This window comes from Giraffa tippelskirchi, chromosome 2, assembly GCF_054371585.1.
Source record: "Giraffa tippelskirchi isolate mGirTip1 chromosome 2, T2T-mGirTip1v1.2.pri, whole genome shotgun sequence".
Taxonomy (NCBI): Eukaryota; Metazoa; Chordata; class Mammalia; order Artiodactyla; family Giraffidae; genus Giraffa; species Giraffa tippelskirchi.
The window spans coordinates 211,019,023-211,043,186 of NC_137276.1; the positions used below are offsets into that span (position 1 = coordinate 211,019,023).

Genomic DNA, 24,164 nt, shown 5'->3' on the forward strand with positions numbered 1-24,164 from the left:
AGCTTTGCTGGCAATCACATTGAAAATGTAATGTCTACACTTGCTTTGTGGTTCTGTCTCCCAGTTATTACTTCACATAGCATCAGTCCATTCTGACCACCACTATTCACCTGTTTCTATTTTATTTTTTATGAAATAATGATTACCTATGAAAAACTGTATCTCTCTTCAATGTGGAGCCCAAGATAAAGCTTTGAAACTCAGACTGAACTGAAGTCAAAAATTAATTTATTTTTACTGCCTTGCCTTGGTAAAATTATTGGTAGTAAATACCATCCTGAGATATATCCTCATGCGAAACTTTAGCTCTAGCAGGAGTTTACCGCACCACAGAGTCCCTTTGCTATCAGGCATGCATCTTGTACTGTGTATATCCGATTTTTACCCTCCATCTAAATGCTCTACACTTTTCCCGGTTTTCTACCCTATTCTGTACCTACAATGATCTCTGTAATTACATTCTTCTGGTTTTATTCCTCTGTACATCTATTTGGTTCAGCTATGGTAAACAAGTGAGAAGTAGACGAAATCAGGACTATTTATTCTCCTAACTCTCTCCTTGCTTGGCTGAGGGTCAGCAGAGGCTGTGTTTCTCTAATCAAAAAACATTATTTGGCAGAGTTATTCTCCCAAATTTACTGCTTTTATAGACTTTTTTTAAATTTTAATTTATTTTTACTTGGGGGAAAGTTGATTTACAATGCTGTGTTGGTTTCTGCCATACAACAACACAAATCAGCCATAATTATACACATATTACCTCCTCTTGAGCCTTCCTCCTTCCCCTATCCCACCCCTCTAGGTCATCATAGAGCACCACGCTGAGCTCCCTGTGTTATATAAGAACTTTTCATCAGCCATCTGTTTTACACATGGTACTGTATATATGTCCATGCTACTTTCTCCATTCACTACACTCTCTCCTTCCCCCACTGTGTCCACAAGTCCATTCTCTATATCTGAGAATCCATTCCTTCCCTGCAAATAAATTCATCAATACTATTTTTCTACATTCCATATATATGTGTTAATATACCATATTTGTTTGTCTCTTTCTGACTTACTTCACTCTGTACCATAACATTTCAATAACTGCTCCCTTCTGCTCTCCTCTTTAGTCTCAGGAGTGATGATAAAGGCTTTCCAATATTACTAAGTTAGATCCTTCACTGTATCTCATCAGTTACCCTGGATGTTCCTTCTCCGTTATCATGGTAAAAAAATCTGCCTACTAAACTATTTCTATAACCCCACTTCTCCTATCCACTTCCTTCTAGAACACTAATTGATACTTGTGTCTTTACTTTAACATCCTCAATTTTCTGTCTCATAGGCCTAATTTAATAATTGAACATTTATGAAACTAATTAGTAACAGAATAAAAAAATTTAAATATATCTGAAGAATAATTGCAATTAAAAAAAAACAAGCCCCAAGACCTGTAACGATTATTCCCTCATTTTCTCCTTTCTGAAATTCTACTAAGAATCCTTCAGTGTTGTGTTCTCTTTTATTTTAGTCAAATAAATTGAGTTTTGCTTCTTTAACTCTTGAAAATGTAAGCTGAAATTTTACTATTTATATTCATTTAAATAACCAAGCAGGCTTCCCAAATGGCTCAGTGGTAAAGAATTTGCCTGCAATGCAGGAGATGCGAATTCAATCCCTGGGTCAGGAAGATCACCAGGAGGAGGAAACTGCAAGGCCGATATTCTGGACAGAGGAGCCTGACGGGCTACAGTCCCTGGGATCGCAAAAGAGTCAGACACAACTTAGTGACTAAACAACAACAAAATAACCAAGCATTACACTTTTGTCTACAAAAACTATTAAAAATGCCACACACACATAGCTAAATGGATGTGAAAGTAATAAAGCATGTCAAAATTGCTATAAAGTTGCTGAAGCATTTCTTATAGCAGTGGCTTTAAAACTAAAAGTAGAATAATATTTTATACCTGCAATTTAGCTTTCTCAAAAATATCTCATCTACATTCCCACCTGTGGGTTCAGAAAAATCAAACACAAAATATTCCTCCTCAAGACAGATGAGTTACTCACTCCCCTCATCATGAATATCACCTTAATAACTATATGATTGCTCTTAAACTTTAGAGGGAAATGTCTAAAGAGTATCAAGCTTTTAAATAAACCTCTGCATACTTTAGTTGTAAACAGTTGGAACTAAATACCCTGTGTGATTATTTTCCTGAACACATGACTTTCAGCCTTTCAAAACTTTCTCATAGACTGAATACTGACGGCAACACAGATTAAATATTTTTCAATGATTCACCTACACTTTTTCTTTTTCATCCAAGAATAATGAAGAATATTGGAAATGCCTCCTGACAACATGGAATTCTTTGAAATAGTTGCATTAACTCAAAACAAAATCTTGCTACTACAGGGAGACAAGTATAAAATAGGAAAGAAAAATGAAGGAACTATTTCCTAGGTCTATATTCCTTATGAGCTTTGGGTATCTGCTCGTTCTTTCAATGTACAAAATTATCCTTTATATGACATCTCTTCTTTTTCACTCTCATAATTGGGTTTTTCTCCATTTGCTCCCTCTAGATTCACAGTCTACCCTTCACTGTTCTATATTTTGTCCTAGAGACAAGCTTTATCAACTGTAGAACCTAGGCATTGTTGCTCTCAAAATATGAGTTCCCAGGACACCAGCCTAAAGCACTTCACCTACTCCCTTCATGCTTCAGTTCCATGGTTTATCCTCTGGTTGTGTCCCTCTGACTGCCATATTGCTAGGCAGTGCTTGCACCCTGCCTTTGACATCAGTTCGATAATACTGTTGCTTCCGCCTGCCTCTTCAGGCCTAAAGGCAGTGATGTCCTCACACAGTGTTAGTCCCTGGGTAACACAACATCACTTGTTCGTGCCTTTAAAAGAATTTCATCAGAATGAGCCCTATTTCAGTTCAGGATGCTGACTTCAACTTTCAACTCAAGATGCTGATACATTCCTTTTCTTCTCTTTTCTCTTCTTTCCCTTTCTTTTAAATTGTGGCAAGAACACATGAGATACACCCTCTTGACAAATGTTTCAGTGCATGATACAGAGATAAGTATATGTACAATGCTCCACAGCAATCTCTAGAACTTATTCATCTTGCAAAACTTAAATGTTACACCCAATGAACAGCAAATCCCCATATCCCATACCCCCAGCAACCACCATTCTATTCTGTATCTATGAGTCTGTTTCAGATACTTCATACAATTAGAATCATGGACATGTGCCCTTCTGTGACTAGCTTATTCCACTTAGTCTAAAATCCTCTAGATTCATTCATCTTATCAGTTGGTAATATTTCCTTTTTAAGGCTGAATAATATTCCACTGTGTGTATGTATTGTATATATATATATCACATTTTAAAAAATCTATTCATCTGTTGATGGGCTTATAGGTTGTTTCTATATCTTGGCTAATGTGAATAATACTGCAATAAACAAGGGACTACAGATGTCTCATCAGTGTCATGTTTTAAATTCTTTCGGCTATAAACCCAGAGAGTAACTGCTAGATTATATGGTAGTTTCTCCACAGTTTACATTCCACCAACAGTGTTCAGTTCAGTTCAGTCGCTGTATCTTTTTATTTTGTTGTTTCTTTTGCTTTGCGGAAGCTTTTTAGTTTGGTGTGGTCCCATTTGTCCATTTTTGCTTCTGTTGCTTGTGTTTTTGGTGGCCTGTCCAGGAAATTATTACCAAGAGCAATACCATGAACCTTTGCCCCTTCTAGGAATTTTACAACTTCAGTTATATCTGTTTCAACCACTTCACTTTATTTGTTCTCATAGTCCCTGGCCACTATTCATAATATGCTGTAATGGATTTGATGTGTTTTTTCTGCCTAGGAGTGTGGAAATATGAAGGTGGAAATATAGTGAGTGATCAGCTACTCAAGTAGCAACAAGAATTAGATTATTTTTGCCAAAATGGATCTCCTGATATTGTTAAACCTCTATATACTACTACCTACTCATTTGTCTATCAGGTTCCCCTGCTATTCTTACCATAATTTATTGCTACAGTTAAGGACTTACAAGGGTGAACTTTTTATATATCCAGAATGTCTAACAACCGCCAAAATGAATAGGGCAGCACTGCAAGAGAGCCATAAAAGTTTCAGTGTCTGGAGAGTAGGTGTCCACAGTAGAATTTCAAAGAGTAGGAGATAGAGTTGGTCTCCCCCTCTCTCTTCTGTTCCTTTCTCACTATCCCTCAGCCCCATTTCCTAGAAGTCTGCATGTGAAATGTAAGAAAGCAAATAATCCCAGTTGAAAAGAAAATACATTGATAACAAAATATGGCAAAGTCATGTTTGAGAAGGAGGAGAGGAAGAATACCATGGGGATAGAGAGACTGCATTCTAATTAGTCTTTATTAGCTGTTTTCAGTTATGCTTTGTCATTTTGATAAACTTTGGTAGGAAAATGGAGTCTACTAGGACTAGAGTCTTGCAAATATTTCTGGTCTCCTTTTAAAGATGAGAGGTCAGATAAACATAATGAGGTCACAAAGTCTAAGGGCTTACTGTCACTGTTGCAAGTTCACTGTAGACTTGCCACATATACCATTAGATCAGTGATGGTGAGTAAATTCTTACTGTTCAGCTGGACTCAGAGCTCCTAAAGGGTAACAATGACAAAACTGAAACTGAAACCAGCAGGTTCCAGATATTAGTCAGAACAGAAAAAGGAAAGGCAAATTCCTAATATGATTTTTCTAGAAAATAAAATTATTCTCCATATTATTAGTGAGAGGGTAACAGGCAGGAAGGCGAGGGGTCTCCAAATGGAGGAAATAGGCTGCAAGTGTCAGATATTTTTTTCTCTCTCTTAAGTGGTGGGAGGAAACAAACTAGTGTTATATTTTTTTCCCCTTCTCTATACAAATTTAAAATGAGGTTTCTCTTAGAATACTGTGTTGCCATAATGATACCTGGTTCCACCTAAATTTAACTTTCCTCAAACCTTGAGCCAACCAATGCATTTTTCTTATGGAAATGTTTGTCTAAAGTTATGTTAATGTACTATACATTTACCCTAGACTTTATCTTCAGTTCAGTTCAGTTCAGTCACTCAGTTGTGTCTGACTCTTTGTGACCCCGTGAATTGCAGCACACCAGGCCTCCCTGTCCATCAACAACTCCTGGAGTCCACCCAAACCCATGTCCATCGAGTTGGTGATGCCATCCAGCCATCTCATCCTCTGTCGTCACCTTCTTCTCTTGCCCCTAATCCTTCCCAGCATTAAGGTCTTTTCCAATGAGTCCACTCTTCACATGAGGTGGCCAAAGTATTGGAGTTTCAGCTTCAACATCAGTCCTTCCAATGAACAGCCAGGACTGATCTTCTTCAGGATGGACTGGTTGGATCTCCTTGCAGTCCAAGGGACTCTCAAGAGTCTTCTCCAACACCACAGTTCAAAAGCATCAATTCTTCAGTGCTCAGCTTTCTTCAAAGTCCAACTCTCACATCCATACATGACTACTGGAAAAACCGTAGCCTTGACTAGACGGACCTTTTTAGGCAAAGTAATGTCTCTGTTGTTAAATATGCTATCAAGGTTGGTCATAAATTTCCTTCCAAGGAGCAAGCGTCCTTAATTTCATGGCAGCAATCACCATCTGCAGTGATCTTGGAGCCCAAAAAAATAAAGTCTGACACTGTTTCCCCATCTATTTCCCATGAAGTGATGGGACCAGATGCCATGATCTTAGTTTTCTGAATGTTGAGCTTTAAGCCAACTTTTTCACTCTCCTCTTTCACTTTCATCAAGAGGCTCTTTAGTTCTTCTTTGCTTTCTGCCATAAGGGTGGTGTCATCTGCATATCTGAGGTTATTGATATTTCTCCCAGCAATCTTGATTCCAGCTTGTGTTTCTTCCAGCCCAGCGTTAATTATGATGTACTCTGCATATAAGTTAAATAAGCAGGGTTACAATATATAGCCTTGATGTGCTCCTTTTCCTATTTGGTACCAGTCTGTTGTTCCATGTCCTGTTCTAACTGTTACTTCCTGACCTGCATACAGGTTTCTCAAGAGACAGGTCAGATGGTCTGGTATTCCCATCTCTTTCAGAATTTTCCACAGTTTATTGTGATCCACACAGTCAAAGGCTTTGGCATAGTCAATAAAGCAGAAATAGATGTTTTTCTGGAACTCTCTTGCTTTTTCGATGATACAGTGGATGTTGGCAATTTGATCTCTGGTTCCTCTGCCTTTTCTAAAACCAGCTTGAACATCTGGAAGTTCACAGTTCACGTATTGCTGAAGCCTGGCTTGGAGAATTTTGAGCATTACTTTACTAGTGTGTGAGATGAGTGCAATTGTGTGGTAGCTTGAGCATTCTTTGGCATAGTCTTTCTTTGGGACTGGAATGAAAACGGAGCTTTTCCAGTCCTGTGGCCACTGCTGAGTTTTCCAGATTTGCTGACATATTGAGGGCAGCACTTTCACAGAGTCATCTTTCAGAATTTGAAATAGCTCAACTGGAATTCCATCACCTCCACTAGCTTTGTTCGTAGTGATGCTTTCTAAGGCCCACTTGACTTCACATTCCAGGATGTCTGGTTCTAAGTGAGGGATCACACCATCGTGATTATCTGGGTCATGAAGATCTTTTTTGTACAGTTCTTCTGTGTATTCTTGCCACCTCTTCTTAATATCTTCTGCTTCTGTTCGGTCCATACCATTTCTGTCCTTTATCGAGCCCATCTTTGCATCAAATGTTCCCTTGGTATCTCGTATTTCTTGAAGAGGTCTTTCCCATTCTGTTGTTTTCCTCTATTTCATTGCATTGATAGCTGAGGAAGGCTTTCGTATCTCTCCTTGCTATTCTTTGGAACTCTGCATTCAGATGGGAATATCTTTCCTTTTCTCCTTTGCTTTTCACTTACCTTCTTTTCACAGCTATTTGTAAGGCCTCCTCAGACAGCCATTTTGCTTTTCTGCATTTCTTTTCCATGGGGATGGTCTTGATCTCTGTCTCCTGTACAATGTCACAAACCTCTGTCCATAGTTCATCAGGCACTCTGTCTATCAGATCTAGTCCGTTAAAACTATTTCGCACTTTCACTGTATAATCATAAAGGATTTGATTTGGGTCATACCTGAATGGTCTAGTGGTTTTCCCTACTTTCTTCAATTTAAGTCTGAATTTGGCAATAAGGAGTTCATGATCTGAGCCACAGTCTGCTCCCAGTCTTGTTTTTGCTGACTGTATAGAGCTTCTCCATCTTTGGCTGCAAAGAATATAATCAATCTGATTTCAATGTTTACCATCTGGTAAGGTCCATGTGTAGAGTCTTCTCATGTGTTGTTGGAAGAGGGTGTTTGCTATGGCTCAGATTTAGGCTCAGAACTGACTTGACAAACCAGTATGTTATACTCATACATTCTTCTCCTAATCTATGTAAATGAAACTATTTGTATGGTAATCTGCCTTTCTTCAAGATTCAAGTCAATTGTTTTATGGCCCAGGATGACTCTCCTGGTGCCAAAATTATCTCAAAATGCATCTTATGGGTGAGGGGCCTGGTGATATTCTCTGAGTTTTGAGACATTTCCTTTAATTAACAGACCACTAGTAGCTATATAACATCCAGCTAAAGACTAGTGGCCAGGTATTCTTTCTGCCCCCTTTTGATGTCTATGTCAGAAGCTTTCTCTATCTGTTTTATACTTTAATAAAACTTTATTTCACAAAAGCTCTGAGCCATCAAGCCTCAGCTCTGGCCCCGGATTGAATTCTTCTCATCCGCAGGCCAAGAATCCCGGCGTCTTTCGTGGTTCAGCAACAACCTTTCATCAGCATATAATATTCTCCTCTTTCTTACTTCTTGCCTGTTCAGTATTCCAAGGCGCCTAAGCTCTTCTGCTTAATATTTTCTCATTCATTGATGTTTGCCTTGTCACTTACAATGTGTTATTTTCCATGTAGCATCTACAACATTATTGATCTGTCAAGTTGGAAAACACAATAGCACAACTTCCTTTCCACAGTTTCACATAAGGTTAACTAAGCCCTCCAAAGTATGAGAAGGTCATAAACTGAAAATATAGTATATCAACGTCTATTAGAGGAAGAAACATGTAATATTTAAGAGCACATGTTTTGGAATCATGTTGCCTTTATTCGAATACTGGCACTACTACTTAATAGGTTTGTATTTGTGTGCATCAGTTTCATAGTCTATGAAAGGAAGATAATGGTAATACCAACCTGAATGTGCAATTTAAAGTATTAAATTGGTTAGTGCAGGGCCTGGTAATTGTAAGCAGAGGGGAAAAGAAGACTTTGGAGCAAACTACAACACAAAGTTATGATTGGCTTCTGCAGCCTTAGCCTAATTTTGTCTGATGGCACCCCCAACCTACAACTTTGGGGAAAATGTTAGAATAAAAATTGTGAATTGGTTTGTGCCACCTGAGCATACCTGTCAGTGCAACCCCAGATCAGGGAACATAGGAAGAGTGAAGCTGGGGAGCTCATGGCCATCAAATTTCCCTGGCATCCTTCCTGATTTCCTATAACCATTAACAAGGCCCTTATCAAATATTAATAAATATTTACAAAACATTTATAAAATGCCTTACAAATTAGTATCCTGTACATGATACATTTGTAAGTGTATATTTAAAAATTTATATATATAATATTTATGGATTAAGAGCATTTGACTGCTGAACAACTGGGGTTGACATTTCCTGGTGTGGCATACTTACTCCTGAGAGAATCAAGGCACAGCAGACCCAAAGTAAGAACTCATACAAGTTGAGGAAGTGCTTCTCATTTTCCTCCCTCTTCTCCTCCAGCCCCACCAAGTTATAAAAAAAGAATCAGGGACATTGTAAGCTCTTCTTACTCTAACACTGCCTGATTTTGAGAAGGCATCAATTGCAAAGGATCAAATGAACTGAGTTTGAACTAGTGAAGTGAGCCCATAGGAGCTGTCTCGGGAAGGACTGAGTTTCATAGGCCTTGTTGATTTCCTTAAGAGATATGAAACATGGTGAACCTACAATGGCTAGAAAATACAGAGTAGCAGATCCAAATTGGGAGCAATAATTTTTCCCAAGGGATAATGTCTTAAAAATTGAGAAGCTGAAGATCTTTTGTAAAGATTGAAAGTGAGCTCCATAGCTCAACAGGACATTTAAAGAGCAACACATAGAATACTTTGGGGTGTATTAGATTAGAGAACAATTTAGTTTCATTTTGTATTTCTGGAAGAGACTATAGGAAAAAGGTTTATGAGATTTGTAGAATAACCTGCAGCACAGAGGATAAAGTAAATGAAAAGAGATCTATGTTAGATGAAATTAAAATGCATGGGACAACACCCAAATCTAAACTGGAGTATAAGCTGGAGGTTTTAGGTTTGTGTTTATGTATGTGTGTGTGTAGCTTGATTTATTTTATGTTGAGCGCACTTGCTTTTATAATAATTAATATTTTTTAAAATGTCTCATAAAACATAAGCACACTTCCCAAACTAATTGGGAATAACAGAAAAAGTAAAATATAAGGAAAATGTATGAGTTCTGGAACTGATTCAGTTTCACTGGGTTCTTAGCAAATACTCAAATATCAACAACAATGGCCAGGGCTCAGTTTCACTGACCCTTGCAAGGATATTATTAAGATTTTTACCTGATATAAACTTAGAGGGTCACCTGATCTAACAAAACAATGCCTTAGCTAAATTATTTCAGATTATTCTGGATCAACCAGCTGGAAAGTGCATTGAAATAAATGTAATTTAGACTCATTTACACTGAAATTTAATGTCAAACCAAGATAGTATATGAGCTAAATGCAATCACCTTTTTTAAAATATGAGGAGGTATATTGAAGCTTGAATACTGTGAAAGGTGCTTTGTGGATGTATGGCTATATATCTCTACAAACCATACAAAATAGTCAACCAAATGTCTGATAAAAATGTAGAACTTTTGAAAGGCATACAGATGACTAATAGGCACTGATAAAGTGCTCAACACTGGTAATCATTAGAGAAATGTAAATCAGAACTACAATGTGGTACCATCTCACCTCAGTCAGAATGGCCATCATTAAAAAGTCTACAAATAACAAATATGGGAGAAAATGTGGGGAAAAGGGAACCCTCCTACACTGTTAGTGGGAATTTAAGTTGATGCACCCACTGTGGAAAATAGTGTGGAGGTTCCTCAGAAAACTAAAAACAGAATTACTCTATGATCTAGCCATACCACTCCTGGGCATATATCCAGACAAAACTATAGTTCAAAAAGATACGTGCACTCCTATGTCCATAGCAGCACCATTTACAACAGCCGTGGCATGGAAACAACCTAAATGTTCATGGATAGATGAATGGATAAAAAAGATATGGTACATATATACAGTGGAATGCTGTGCTGTGCTAGTCACTCAGTCATGTCCAAATCTTTGTGACCACATGAACTGTAGCCTGCCAGGCTCCACTGTTCATGGGGATCCTCCAGGCAAGAATACTGGAGTGGGTTGCTGTGCCCTCCTCCAGGGAATCCTCCCAACCCAGTGACTGGACCCAGGTCTCCCACATTGCAAGTGGATTATTTACCCTCTGAGCCACAAGGGAAGCACAAGAATACTGGAGTGAGTAGTCTATCCACTCCCGAGGGGAACTTCCTGGCCCAGGAATCAAACTGGGGTCTCCTGCATTCCAGGCAAGCTACCTGGGAAACCCTCAGTGGAATACTACTCAGTCATAAAAAGAATGGAATAATGCCATTTGCAGCAAAACATGAATGTAACTAAAGTTTATCATACACATGATATCACTTATGTGTGGAATTAAAATATGACACAAATGAACTTATCTATGAAACAGAAACAGAATCATGGATATAGAGAAGAGAATGGTGGTTGCTAAGGGGGAGGGGGTTGGGTAAGGGGTAGAGTGGGAGGTTGGGGTTAGGTGATGAAGGCTTCTATATATGAAATGAATAAGCAGCATAGATAACTATGTTCAATGAACATATGAACATATTGAATGGTTTGCATAACTCCTTTCTCTTTGTAGGTAGTTACATAAATTGCTAGTGTGATCCTGACATCACTTCACAAAACTGTATTCCAAGCTTGAATTTCCTTGTCATGCCCATTGTGTTACATTAATAATAGGCCCAATAAGGAAAAGAAGGAAGAAAGGAAAACAAAGGAAAGGATAGGAAATAGTATAAAGGGTTAAAAAAAAGGAAATATATTTCAACTACTATTATTGAGATATAAAAATTATACACTGGGAGTTCTAGGTAGAATAATAATTTGCATGGAATTCAGACAGAAAAATCTGAACTCTAGGTTATATCTGGTCACTAGTAGCTGTGTAACCTCTTTGATTGCCATTTTCTTCTGAACAGTGATACACTTTAGGAGCTTCCCTCGTGGCTCAGATGGTAAAGAATCCGTCTGCAGTGATGGAGACCTGGGTTTGGTCCCTGGGTTGGGAAGATCTCCTGGAGGAGGGCATGGCAACCCACACTGGTATTCTTGTCTGGAGAATCCCCAAGGACAGAGGAGCCTGGCAGGCTACAGTCCACTGATTTGCAAAGAGTCAGACACAACTGAATGACGAAGCACAGCACACCACACTTTATGGAGATTTTGTGTGACTTAATTAAGTGACATCTATTTCTGCTTTGTTGACTACGCCAAAGCCTTTGACTGTGTGGATCACAATAAACTGTGGAAAATTCTGAAAGAGATGGGAATACCAGACCATCTGATCTGCCTCTTGAGAAACCTGTATGCAGGTCAGGAAGCAACAGTTAGAACTGGACATGGAACAACAGACTGGTTTCAAATAGGAAAAGGAGTACGTCAAGGCTGTATATTGTCACCCTGCTTATTTAACTTATATGCAGAGTACATCATGAGAAATGCTGGGCTGAAGAAGCACAAGCTGGAATCAAGATTGCCGGGAGAAATATCAAAAACCTTAATATGCAGATGACACCACCCTTATGGCAGAAAGTGAGGAAGAACTAAAGAGCATCTTGATGAAAGTGAAAGAGGATAGTGAAAAAGTTGGCTTAAAGCTCAACATTCAGAAAACTAAGATCATGGCATCTGGTCCCATCACTTCATGGCAAATAGATGGGGAAACAATGGAAACAGTGGCTGATTTTATTTTTGGGGGCTCCAAAATCACTGCAGATGGTGACTGCAGCCATGAAATTAAAAGACGCTTACACCTTGGAAGAAAAGTTATGACCAACCTAGACAGCATAGCAGAGACATTACTTTGCCAACAAAGGTCCATCTAGTCAAGGCTATGGTTTTTCCAGTAGTCATGTATGGATATCTGAGTAGGACGGTGAAGAAAGCTGAGCACCGAAGAATTGATGCTTTTGAACTGTGGTGTTGGAGAAGACTCTTGAGAGTTCCTTGGACTGCAAGGAGATCCAACCAGTCCATCCTAAAGGAGATCAGTCCTGGGTGTTCACTGGAGGGACTGATGTTGAAGCTGAAACTCCAATACTTTGGACACCTCATGCAAAGAGTTGACTCTTTTGAAAAGACCCTGATGCTGGGAAGAATTGGGGGCAGGAGGAGAAGGGGACGACAGAGGATGAGATGGCTGCATGGCATCACCGCCTCGATGGACATGAGTTTGGGTAGACTCCGGGATTTGGTGATGGACACGGAGGCCTGGCGTGCTGTGGTTCATGGTGTCGCAGAGTCGGACACGACTGAGCGACTGAACTGAACTAAGTGAAATCTGAATAAAGGGTTCTTCTGATAGTAGGCACTCAAATAAACATAAGTTTTCTTGCCTAGAACCGATTAGAAGAGATGGCTGTATGCATGCTCTTTATGTCCACTTCTTTAGATCATTAGATAATGAAAAAAAATGTGTATCGTCTACCTGGGAAACTATATAATTTTTAACCAGAAAACAGATTTAGGCCGTGCAATAAAGATCTTTTATTAAAATGAATAGACTACTAATGAACATATATTAAATTATGCCATTAAAACTTAAAATTCTCTCTTATTTTCTAATTATAATGTTTGCATCTGGCATTATAAATTTTCATAATAGGTACTGTGAAATTGAGAGTTTTCATTTTCGTATCGATGTTTATTTCTTATGTAAAAAAAGTGAACATCTTACAGGAGAAGAAGAAAAGAAACATGCCCATCTAAAAACATATATGATCAGGCCCACCCTTAGAACATATAAAATTAGAGAGATTACTGCAGGGTTCATCTTCAGGGATCCTTTGCTAATGTTTGCTAGTGACTCAGAGAATGCAAGTGGAGAAGGGAAGGGGTCATATCTTCACCAAACAGTCCAAGAAACATGAAGAACATCATAAACACCCGGACAGACCATAGTCTTCACCCCTCTCCACCAAAACTGCCAAGGTGAAAGAGTAAAAACTTTCATTTCTTCCTTGGCCACATGTGTGGCCTGTTTGTTTTATTTTGTTTTGTAAATTTTTCAAGTATCTCTTTAATGTTCAAATATATAAAGGTAAGTTTTAATATGTTGATCTCCCAAACACAATCATTCTTGGCACTAAGCTATAATGCTTGGGGAAAAAAAAAAGAAGAGCCTCACTTCATAGCCAATTACTCAGATATGCCCAGGAAGAGAGGACACAGTCAGTACCCCTCTGCATGCACATCACACCCATGAGAATTATCTGTTATCGAATGTGATAATGTGAAATAACCAAGAGGCTATTACTTTCCTTTATCCAGCTTTTCCAGATATTTTTATTTCTGTAACAAAATACAATTTATGAAATAAATTGATTTTTTTAGATGATTGAAGCAGTAATCTTTTAAGATGAAAATAATAAGTACAACTGAAACTTTATATATATGTTTGGTTTTATACTGAATACTCACTTGGACAACAGGGTAACTCTATAGGAAAGATCTAAGAAACATTTACGTTCACACCACATGGTATCAGTTGTGGGATGGAGTGAAGTAAAAAGTAGACATTACTAAATCTATAATGATCGAACACTAATGTTGACATTTGGTTCAGTTCAGTCGCTCAGTAGTGTCCAACTCTTTGCGACCCCATGGACTGCAGCACGTCAGGCCTCCCTGCCCATCACCAACTCCCAGAGTTTACTCAAACTCATGTCCATTGAGTCGGTGATGCCATCCAACTGTCTCATCCTCTGTTGTCCCCTTCTCCTCCTAACTTCAATCTTTCCCAGCATCAGGGACTTTTCTAAGGAGTCACTTCTTTGCATCAGGTGGCCAGAGTATTGGAGCTTCAGCTTCAGCATCAGTCCGTGCAATGAACATTCAGGACTGATTTCCTTTAGGATTAACTGGTTTGATCTCCTTGCAGTCCAAGGGACTCTCAAGAGTCCTCTCCAGCACCACAGTTCAAAAGTTGAATTAGCCACTTGAGTTATTCAAAGTATGTTCACAGTGAGTAAAATGGTTCTCTCTTCAGTAAAGCATGAAAATACTTCTTCAAAAACAAACAGAGAATTTATGTAGAACATTAAAAGCAAATCTCTCAGGAAAACACCAATAAGAAGCAATTAAGAGTTAACCCATGACTAAGTACAGGCAGGAAACAAACTGAATGAAGAAATCATGTTATGTCAACCTTGAAAACAAATAACCAGTTATTTTACCAGCAAGTTGAGTTTATTTGGGAATAGCAGAGGAATTGCAATTTGAAAACTTGTCCTGGTGAATCATAGGCAAGTCCAAAGATACAAAAGGAAACTTTTACTAGTGGCATCACTGACTCAATGGGCATCAATTTGAGCATACTCCAGGAGATAGTGAAGGATAGGGAAGCCTGGCATGCTGCATCTCATGGAATTGCAAAGAATCAGACATGACTTAGCCACTGAACAACAATAAAGAGAAAATTGAGGAGGGATGTTTTCAGTAAATTTATTGGAGATAACTGAGTTCAAAGTTGTGGTTTCTTATTGGCTGCAGAGGTGCATAGTGTTTTGTTGCTGGACAGTAAACGATCTTCATGTCTTTTCTTAAAACAGGAGATGGAATTCTTATGTGAAAAATGCCACCTTGGGGCTTCCTTGATGGCTCAGTGGATAAAGAATCCACCTGCAATGCAGGAGACACAGGAAACACGGATTTGATCCCTGGGTATGGAAGATCCCTTGGAGGAAGAAATGGCAACCCAGTCCAGCAGTCTTGCCTGGGAAATCCCATGGACAGAAGAGCCTGGCCGGCTACAGTCCATGGAGTCACAAGAGTCAGACATGACCTAGCATGAACACAGAGTGCCAGAAGAAAAGTAACATCTTTATCATCACAGAGAAGAAGTGGAGAGAGAGAGAATTTTATGCAAAGAATTCTATACAGAGACTTTATTAAATAATTCTTATCTTCTTTCTTCCTGCTGGTTATGCAGGCTATAACAGGCAATGTATGTATGAGAGCTTGCTCTTCAGGGCTTCCTGAAGTCCATTTTAAATAAAGCTTCTCTTTATTTATTTTCTCAGTTATTATAATAAGAATTTCCAAATTGTGTAAGAAATATTGGAAGGATGAAAAGCCCCATCAGTGAGTCATATACATTCAGTGAGTCACTGAGCCACTTCATAATTCTTTATCTGTTTTTCTATGTGACAGTTCTATGATGTTCAAAGGAGATCATGTGTAAAAGTATCTCATAAATTACGATGCTTCAAATTGTTTCCAAAACTTCACCTCTTCCTCTATTAAATACAAAGTAGGACAATGAAGTTTTCTGGTCTTTTCCTTCTCTTACCTCCTACTTCATATTTGCTTCTGAAAGATTCTACATTTTGGAAGAATTTTACATTCAGAAGCCAGTGCTTTCTGCTCACCTACTCTGTGGAAAGAATTTCTCTGCTACTTATACAAGGTATTTAGTTTCAGATATTCTATTGGTCTTTAGGAAGGTTTTCAAGCTCAACTTTTTTATAGCTCTAAGCCTGAGACTATTCCCAAATGTCAACTTTAGTTTGGAAAGCATTTTAGACAGGTGAGCTACAAGCATAATTTGACATTATTTGGCACTGTGCGATAAACTGCAATCAGATCCTATAAAGACTGTAACTCTACCCACTGGTACATGTGCCAGTGAGGGGCATCAGATATTCACATCAGATGTACCTAACCTGGAGTGTTGTTAGTTGCTCAGTCGTGTCCAACTCTTTGTGATCCCCTGGACTGTAGCCCACCAGGCTTCTCTGTCCATGCAGTTTTCCAAGCAAAAATACTGGAATGGGTTGCCATTTTCTTCTCCAGGGGATCTTTCCAACCCAGGGATTGAACCTGGGTCTCCTGCATTGCAGGCAGATTCTTTACTGCCTCAGCCACCAAGGAAGCCCCCATAAGTAAAGGAAATGGAATGAGAAGCTCAAAATTCCAGAGAGCATTCTATAGAGCAGCCCCTAAGAGAAGCCCTAAAACTAGGTACTTACTTCTTCTAACCATTTTATGATATAGGCAATCCAGTCCCCATATTACTTGTGATGAAACTAAGACTAGGAAAGGTAAAATAATTTAGTCAAAGTTTGTAAAGATGGCGAACAGGAAAAAGTGGTTTTGAACTTACATGTAAATGTATCTAGCTTGAAAAATGTAAATGTATATAACCAATTTTTATAAATTGCATAATATTTCCTGTTTCAAAAGGAGATTTGGAGATAATTCAATGGATAAAAGATTTTTTAAGAGATTACAAAAGGAAAAATAGTAACTTTGGAAATCATATACAATAGAGTTGTGATAACCAATTAGCAACATTCAAGTGAATAAAATGTTATAAAGAAAATTTCTACTGTAAATACTAGAAACTGAGGTGATTATCTGTAAGATCAAAGAAAGAAAAATTTTTACATCAAGACATTTTACCTGGCTTACAAAGACTTTGTCACATTTGCACTGACACTAAAATTTTATACATAAGTTTGTGTTTAAATACCTTTTGTTCTGGAGAGAGAGTCTAATAGCTTTAGTCTCAAACTGTTCATCATCGAACTAGGGGCAATAATTACTTTTGCAAAAGAAAAAAAAATAAAACTACTTTTAACAACATACTTAGTAGTCTCTCTTTCCTTTTCTAGTCTCCTCATAAATATTTTAAAGTAAGCAGTCAAGCCATAGAGAAAATGGAATTTTTATGCTTTTTAATGAAATAATTAAGCATGTTGCCCATTTAAAATTAGGCCTGGTTTTCTCCCATGGGGTAGGAAGTTTACTTAACAGCAGAACCCAGTGGAAACACATTCGTTTAACAATGCAAAAAGTCTGTCTAGATGCTTTCAAATATGGGGCTAATATGAAAATTCAGTAATAATTAAATCTAAGGAGCAAAAAATTTTGGCTTTTTAGTCTGGCACATAAGAAGCTTGGAAGTTGGCACTCCATTTTAATAAAAAATAAAAATCTGAACAAACTAAGAAATCAACATCTCTTCTTAGATCCACCAGAGATGTGAGGTCACAGGGTAAACTGCTATGCCCAAAATTGGAGAAACAGCCAGGCAGGTATAGAAAATTACAACTTACCAGAATAGAAACCCACCAGCAGAAACCTCCATGGAAACAAGTGCTGAGGTAAGAAAATCTGAACTGTGACTGAATTGCTGGCAGGCTCAATGTGGACAAGTCTGAAAACTAAAAATTCCAGGGTGGATCAATCTTGGGGGAACAATAACATTTTGAGAGTTTTACCTCCAATAAATCTATCTAGGTCTCACATTGAATATCACAGAAAAATCCTCTCATATTTCAGGTAAGGGGAGAGAAAAGTAACCATTTTGAAATAAGCCAGAGCATTCTGTTTTTTTCAATGAAGCCTGATCTCAAGAGAAGGTATTTACCAGAGCTAAACCTATTAGAGTTTTATCAGTGCCTAACTGGCCTGGAAGAAAGAAAATAATCAACTCCAGACTCTTCCAGCAATCCTGTTCTTCATAAAGGACGGGAGATAGAAGGCAGAGGGAGGGAGCTGAGAAACATCCATCCCAGATACACACACTCACCAAAAGACTGAGACCAACAGATGAATAGGTCGAGAAGATGCAGTACATATACACAATAGAATATTGTTGTTGTTGTTTAGTAGCTAAGTCATGTTTGACTCTTTTGCCACCCTGTGGATTGTAGCCTGCCAGGCTCCCCTCTCCATGAGATTTCCCAAGCAAGAATACTGGAGTGCGTTGCCACTTCCTTTTCCAGGATATCTTCCTAACTCAGAGACTGAACCCAAGTCTCCTGCATCTCCTTCATTGGTAGGCAGTTGCTTTACCACTGTGCCACTTGAAAAGCCATGATGGAATATTACTCAGCCATAAAAAGGAATGCATTTGAGTCAGTTGTAATGAGGTGGACGAACCTAAAGCCTGTTATACAGAGTGAAGTCAGTCAGAAAGAGAAAAACAAATATCATATATTAACGCATACATATGGAATCTAATAAAACAGTACTGATGAACTTATTTGAAGGGAAGAAATGGAGACACAAACAGAGAACAGACTTGTGGACACAGCAGGGGAAGGAGAGGGTAGGCAAATTGATAAAGGAGCTACACTATATGTATAAAACAGATAACTAGTGGGAAGCTGCTATAGAAACACAGGGATCCCAGCCTGGTGCTCTGTGATGATCTAGAGGTGGAAGATCAATGGGAGAAGGAAGCTCAAGACAGAGGGGATATTTATACAATTATGACTGATTTGCATTGTATGGCAGAAATCAGCACAACATTATAAAGCAATTATCCTCCATTAATTTTTTTTTAAAAGATTGAAACCTACTCATAGTAAGTACTATAATACTGCAGAATGCTTCCCCATCTGCATACCTGATCACCAGGTCACTAAAGGCCTTTTTACCAGAGTTCCTTTTACTCAGTATGTCTTGTTTAGCTTTCAACAACAAAAAAATGACAAGGTATACTAAAAGGGAAAAATCACAATTTGAATTTTAAATCATCATGATTAATATGCAAAGGATTCTAACAGAAAAAGTAAACATGCCAGAACAGATAGTTAATGTAAGAAAAAATACGAAAATCTAAGATAGAATAAAAAAGAAATGCTATGTATCAAAACCATTACAACAGAAATGAAGAATGACTTTGAAAAGTCTCATTAGTAGACTGGACACTGCTAAAGAAAGAACCTCTAATCTTGAGAATATGTCAACAGAAATTTTCAAAACCAAAAACAAAGAGTCAAAATACCAAAGAAAAAGGGAGAAGAATATGCAAGAACCAGGGGACAACTCAAATGGCATAGAACATGGGTAGCAGCAACACCAGAAGGAGAAGAAGGAAGGAAGGAAGAGAAGAAGTGATAGATGGGAACTTCCTTAATTTGATAAGTTCAGTTCAGTCGCTCAGTCATGTCCGACTCTTTCCGACTCTTTGCGACCCCATGAATCACAGCACGCCAGGCCTTCCTGTCCATCACCAACTCTCAGAGTTTACCCAAATCCATGTCCATCGAGTTAGTGATGCCATCCAAACATCTCATCCTCTGTCGTCCCCTTCTCCTCCAATCCTTCCCAGCATTAGGGTCTTTTCCAATGAGTCAAATCTTCGCATGAGGTGGCCAAAGTATTGGAGTTTCAGCTTCAACATCAGTCCTTCCAATGAACACCCAGGACTGATCTCCTTTAGGATGGACTGGTTGGATCTCCTTGCAGTCCAAGGGACTCTCAAGAGTCTTCTCCAACACCACAGTTCAAAAGCATCAATTCTGCGGCGCTCAGCTTTCTTCACCGTCCAACTCTCACATCCATACATGACCAATGGAAAAACCATAGCCTTGACTAGACGGACTTTTGTTGGCAAAGTAATGTCTCTGCTTTTAAATATGCTATCTAGGTTGGCCATAACCTTCCTTCCAAGGAGTAAGCGTCTTTTAATTTCATGGCTGCAGTCACCATCAGCAGTGATTCTGGAGCCCAAAAAAATAAAGTCTGACACTGTTTCCACTGTTTCCCCATCTATTTCCCATGGAGTGATGGGACCAGATGCCATGATCTTAGTTTTCTGAACGTTGAGCTTTAAGCCAACTTTTTCACTCTCCTCCTTCACCTTCATCAAGAGGCTCTTTAGTTCTTCTTCACTCTCTGCCATAAGGGTGGTGTCATCCGCATATCTGAGGTTATTGATATTTCTTCCGGCAATCTTGATTCCAGCTTGTGTTTCTTCCAGCCCAGCGTTTCTCATGATGTACTCTGCATACAAGTTAAATAAGCAGGGTGACAATATACAGCCTTGACATACTCCTTTTCCTATTTGGAACCAGTCTGTTGTTCCATGTCCAGTTCTAACTGTTGCTTCCTGACCTGCATACAGGTTTTTCAAGAGACAGGTCAGATGGTCTGGTATTCCCATCTCTTTCAGAATTTTCCACAGTTTATTGTGATCCACACAGTCAAAGGCTTTGGCATAGTCAATAAAGCAGAAATAGATGTTTTTCTGGAACTCTCTTGCTTTTTCGATGATCCAGCAGATATTGGCAATTTGATCTCTGGTTCCTCTGCCTTTTCTAAAACCAGCTTGAACATCTGGAAGTTCACGGTTCACGTATTGCTGAAGCCTGGCTTGGAGAATTTTGAGCATTACTTTACTAGCATGTGAGATGAGTGCAATTGTGCGGTAGTTTGAGCATTCTTTGGCATTGCCTTTCTTTGGGATTGGAACGAAAACGGACCTTTTCCAGTCTTGTGGCCACTGCTGAGTTTTCCAAATTTGCTGGCATATCGAGTGTAGCACTTTCACAGCATCACCTTTGAGGATTTGAAATAGCTCAACTGGAATTCCATCACCTCCACTAGCTTTGTTCGTAGTGATGCTTTCTAAGGCCCACTTCACTTCACATTCCAGGATGTCTGGCTCTAGGTGAGTGATCACACCATCATGATTAACTGGGCCATGAAGATCTTTTTTGTACAGTTCTTCTGTGTATTCTTGCCACCTCTTCTTAATATCTTCTGCTTCTGTTAGGTCCGTACCATTTCTGTCCTTTATCGAGCCCATCTTTGCATGAAATGTTCCTTTGGTATCTCTAATTTTCTTGAAGAGATCTGTAGTCTTTCCCAATCTGTTGTTTTCCTCTATTTCTTCGCACTGATCGCTGAGGAAGGCTTTCTTATCTCTCCTTGCTATTCTTTGGAACTCTGCATTCAGATGGGAATATCTTTCCTTTTCTCCTTTGCTTTTCGCTTCTCTTCTCTTCCCAGCTATCTGTAAGGCCTCCTCAGACAGCCATTTTGCTTTTTTGCATTTCTTTTCCATGGGGATTTTCTTGATCCCTGTCTCTTGTACAATGTCACGAACCTCTGTCCATAGTTCATCAGGCACTCTGTCTATCAGATCTAGTCCCTTAAATCTATTTCTCACTTCCACTGTATACTCATAAGGGATTTGATCTAGGTCATACCTGAATGGTCTAGTGGTTTTCCCTACTTTCTTCAATTTAAGTTTGAATTTGGCAATAAGCAGTTCATGACCTGAGCCACAGTCTGCTCCTGGTCTTGTTTTTGCTGACTGTATAGAGCTTCTCCATCTTTGGCTGCAAAGATGGTTTCTTCTTATTGTGCTCTAAAATCACTGTGAATGGTGACTGCAGTCATGAAATTAGAAGACAATTACTTTTTGGCAGGAAAGCTATAACAAACCATTTTGCTGACAAGGGTTTTTATTATCAAGGCTATGGTCTTTCCAGTAGTCATGTACAGATGTGAGAGCTTGTCGGTAAGGAAGGCAGAGTGCCGAAGAATTGATGCTTTTAAATTGTGGTGATGAAGACTCTTGAAAGTCCTTTGGAAAGCAAGATCAAACCAGTCAATCTTAAAGGAAATCAACCCTGAATACTCTTTGGAAGGACTGATGCTGAAGCTCCAATTCTTTGGCCACCTGATGTGAACAGCTGACTCATTGGAAAAGATCCTGATGCTGGGAAAGATAGAAGGCAGAAGGGGAAGAGGGCAACAGAGGATGAGATGGTTGGATGGCTTCACCAATTCAATGGATGTGAGCTTTAGCAAACTCCGGGAGACAGAGAGGAACAAGGAAGCCTGGTGTGCTGCAGTCCATGGTGTCACAAAGTGTCGATATGACTTGGCAATTAACAGCAAAAAGAACAACAATTTAAATTGAACTGATGGTGAAAGTGAAAGTTACTCAGTTGTGTCCGACTCTTCATGATCCTATGGACTATACAGTCCATGAAATTCTCCAGGCCAGAATACTGGAGTGGATAGCCTTTCCCTTCTCCAGAGGGTCTTCCCAACCCAGGGATCGAACCCAGGTCTCTCACATTGCAGGCAGATTGTTTACCAGTTGAGCCGCAAGGGAAGCCCGAAGTAATGGCATTGAGATAGATATATACAAATGAAAATGAATGCAAAGTTTGAAAATAGGCCTACATACGTTTGGGAGTTTAGTATATAATCAGTATCACTTCTAATTAGTAAAGAGTAAATGAAGTAGCAATCTTGAAAAAAAATCAAGTTGGTGATAGCCCTTATACCTTGCACCAAATAAACTCCAAAAGGTTAAATATTTAAATTTATTAAGAGAAATAATTGAAATCCTGAGAAAAATATTCTTTAAAAATGTCAGAATATGGATGGTTCTCAAATAAATAAATAAATTTCACTTCCCATCTAAAGTTCTGCTTAGTAATAACCACCTAAAGAAAGTCAACAGGCAAATTACAAATTGAAAAAAAATATATTTTGAACTCACTGAGCATGAAAAAATTCTCAGTCACACTTATCATATGATAATTACAATTTAGAACTGTTCTATTGTGCTACTTGCATCTAGAAGTTTGGCAAAGACCTATAGTCTTAATTATGCATTATATTGGCAATGATGTGGGAAAAAAGCACTTTTCTATATTATTTATAAAGGTTTAAATTGGTATAATTTCTTAGAAGGATAACCTGTCAATATCTACCAAAGATAAAAATATGCAATCTTTTTAAAAGTATGCAATTTTGATCCAGCAGTTCTACTTCTAGTACTTTATGCTATGCTTAAATGTGTGTATAGACAAAATTATACATATACACAGCTATTCAGTGAATAACGTTTTTTGCAAGAGTCAAATCACTTAAAACAATGTGAAGTCCATTCTTAAAGGATGGAGTCAGTGTATTACCCATAATCAAAAAGCCATTTAAAAGAATAGGGAAAATTTTGTTATGCTGAGATATAAAAATCTCCAAAATTTGCTATTAAATAATAATCTGTCCAAAGTAAATAGAGATAGTGTTCTGCTGTTAGTGTAAAATAGCAAGATAGCAACATCTTCTGAATTTTGAAACATATGAATGTATTAACTATTCAGATTAATAATAAAATATCATTTTAAGAAATATGGAAATACTGGACATCAGTATTCTTTAAAATGCTTGAGCCTTTCTTCTTCTGAGACCCCACATTTCCCTCAGTTCTCCTTTCCTCTTCCAAACCCAGTCTTTGCCAGCTGATGGGAATGAGATTAAAAGATATAACAGAGCACAACGTTTCTTTTACTTTCTCACGATAATTTCAACTCTATATCAATATTATAAACTAGCTTCTGGATTGAACCTTGTATATCAGCAAAGCATTTATTGAGGTAATATTTTAAACTGTTTGTAAACATTACTCCTGTTATATCCCTTGGTAGTTTTTTTAAAGAAAAGTTTAAAAAATTATAGTTCTTCTTAATTTGGCTCAAATAAGAGTTTGTATGACTTTTCTATCCCACTTAACAGGCAGCTATTAAAAAAAGTTTCCATTATATTACTTTGAGTCCTGGATTGTCTGACATTTATTAATAATCAGAGACCACCTTTAGGCTAATTTTAGAAATTATTTTCTCCAACTGTACAAAGTCTGTTCACTTTTCTTCATCAAATGTCAATTCTTGCCATTAGGAAGGCCTGCCATCAATCTTGCATTTTGATGATTACTGTTCAGATCCAGGCAAATGTGTTGATGTTCCTTACCTTCTCCTGTGACTCTTCTGCTTCCTAACTCTCTGAAGCCTTGTAAAAGAGAAGGGAATGTGAAATTTACACTACAGCTCCAGTATAGACATTTAAACACTGAAAATTTTAATTATAGTCATCCAAGGGTGGAAGAAAAGACTGACTCAAACTA

General features: G+C 38.3%; 1 protein-coding gene across 6 annotated transcripts in view; it reads right to left on the minus strand.

Annotated features, from left to right (window-relative positions):
- Positions 1-24,164, minus strand: part of LOC145539140 (uncharacterized) — a 526,738-nt gene that overhangs the window by 153,365 nt on the left and 349,209 nt on the right. For 3 of the 6 annotated variants that reach the window (XR_014077598.1, XR_014077596.1, XM_081572668.1), the window contains one exon: positions 24,011-24,049. The exons of the other annotated variants lie outside the window; for them this stretch is intronic. Coding sequence is in view for 1 of the 3 variants with exons in the window: in XM_081572668.1 (XP_081428794.1) it covers positions 24,011-24,049 (39 nt within the window). In the remaining 2 variants the exon portion in view is untranslated. The remainder of the gene's footprint in view (positions 1-24,010; positions 24,050-24,164) is intronic. 6 annotated transcript variants of the gene reach the window in all.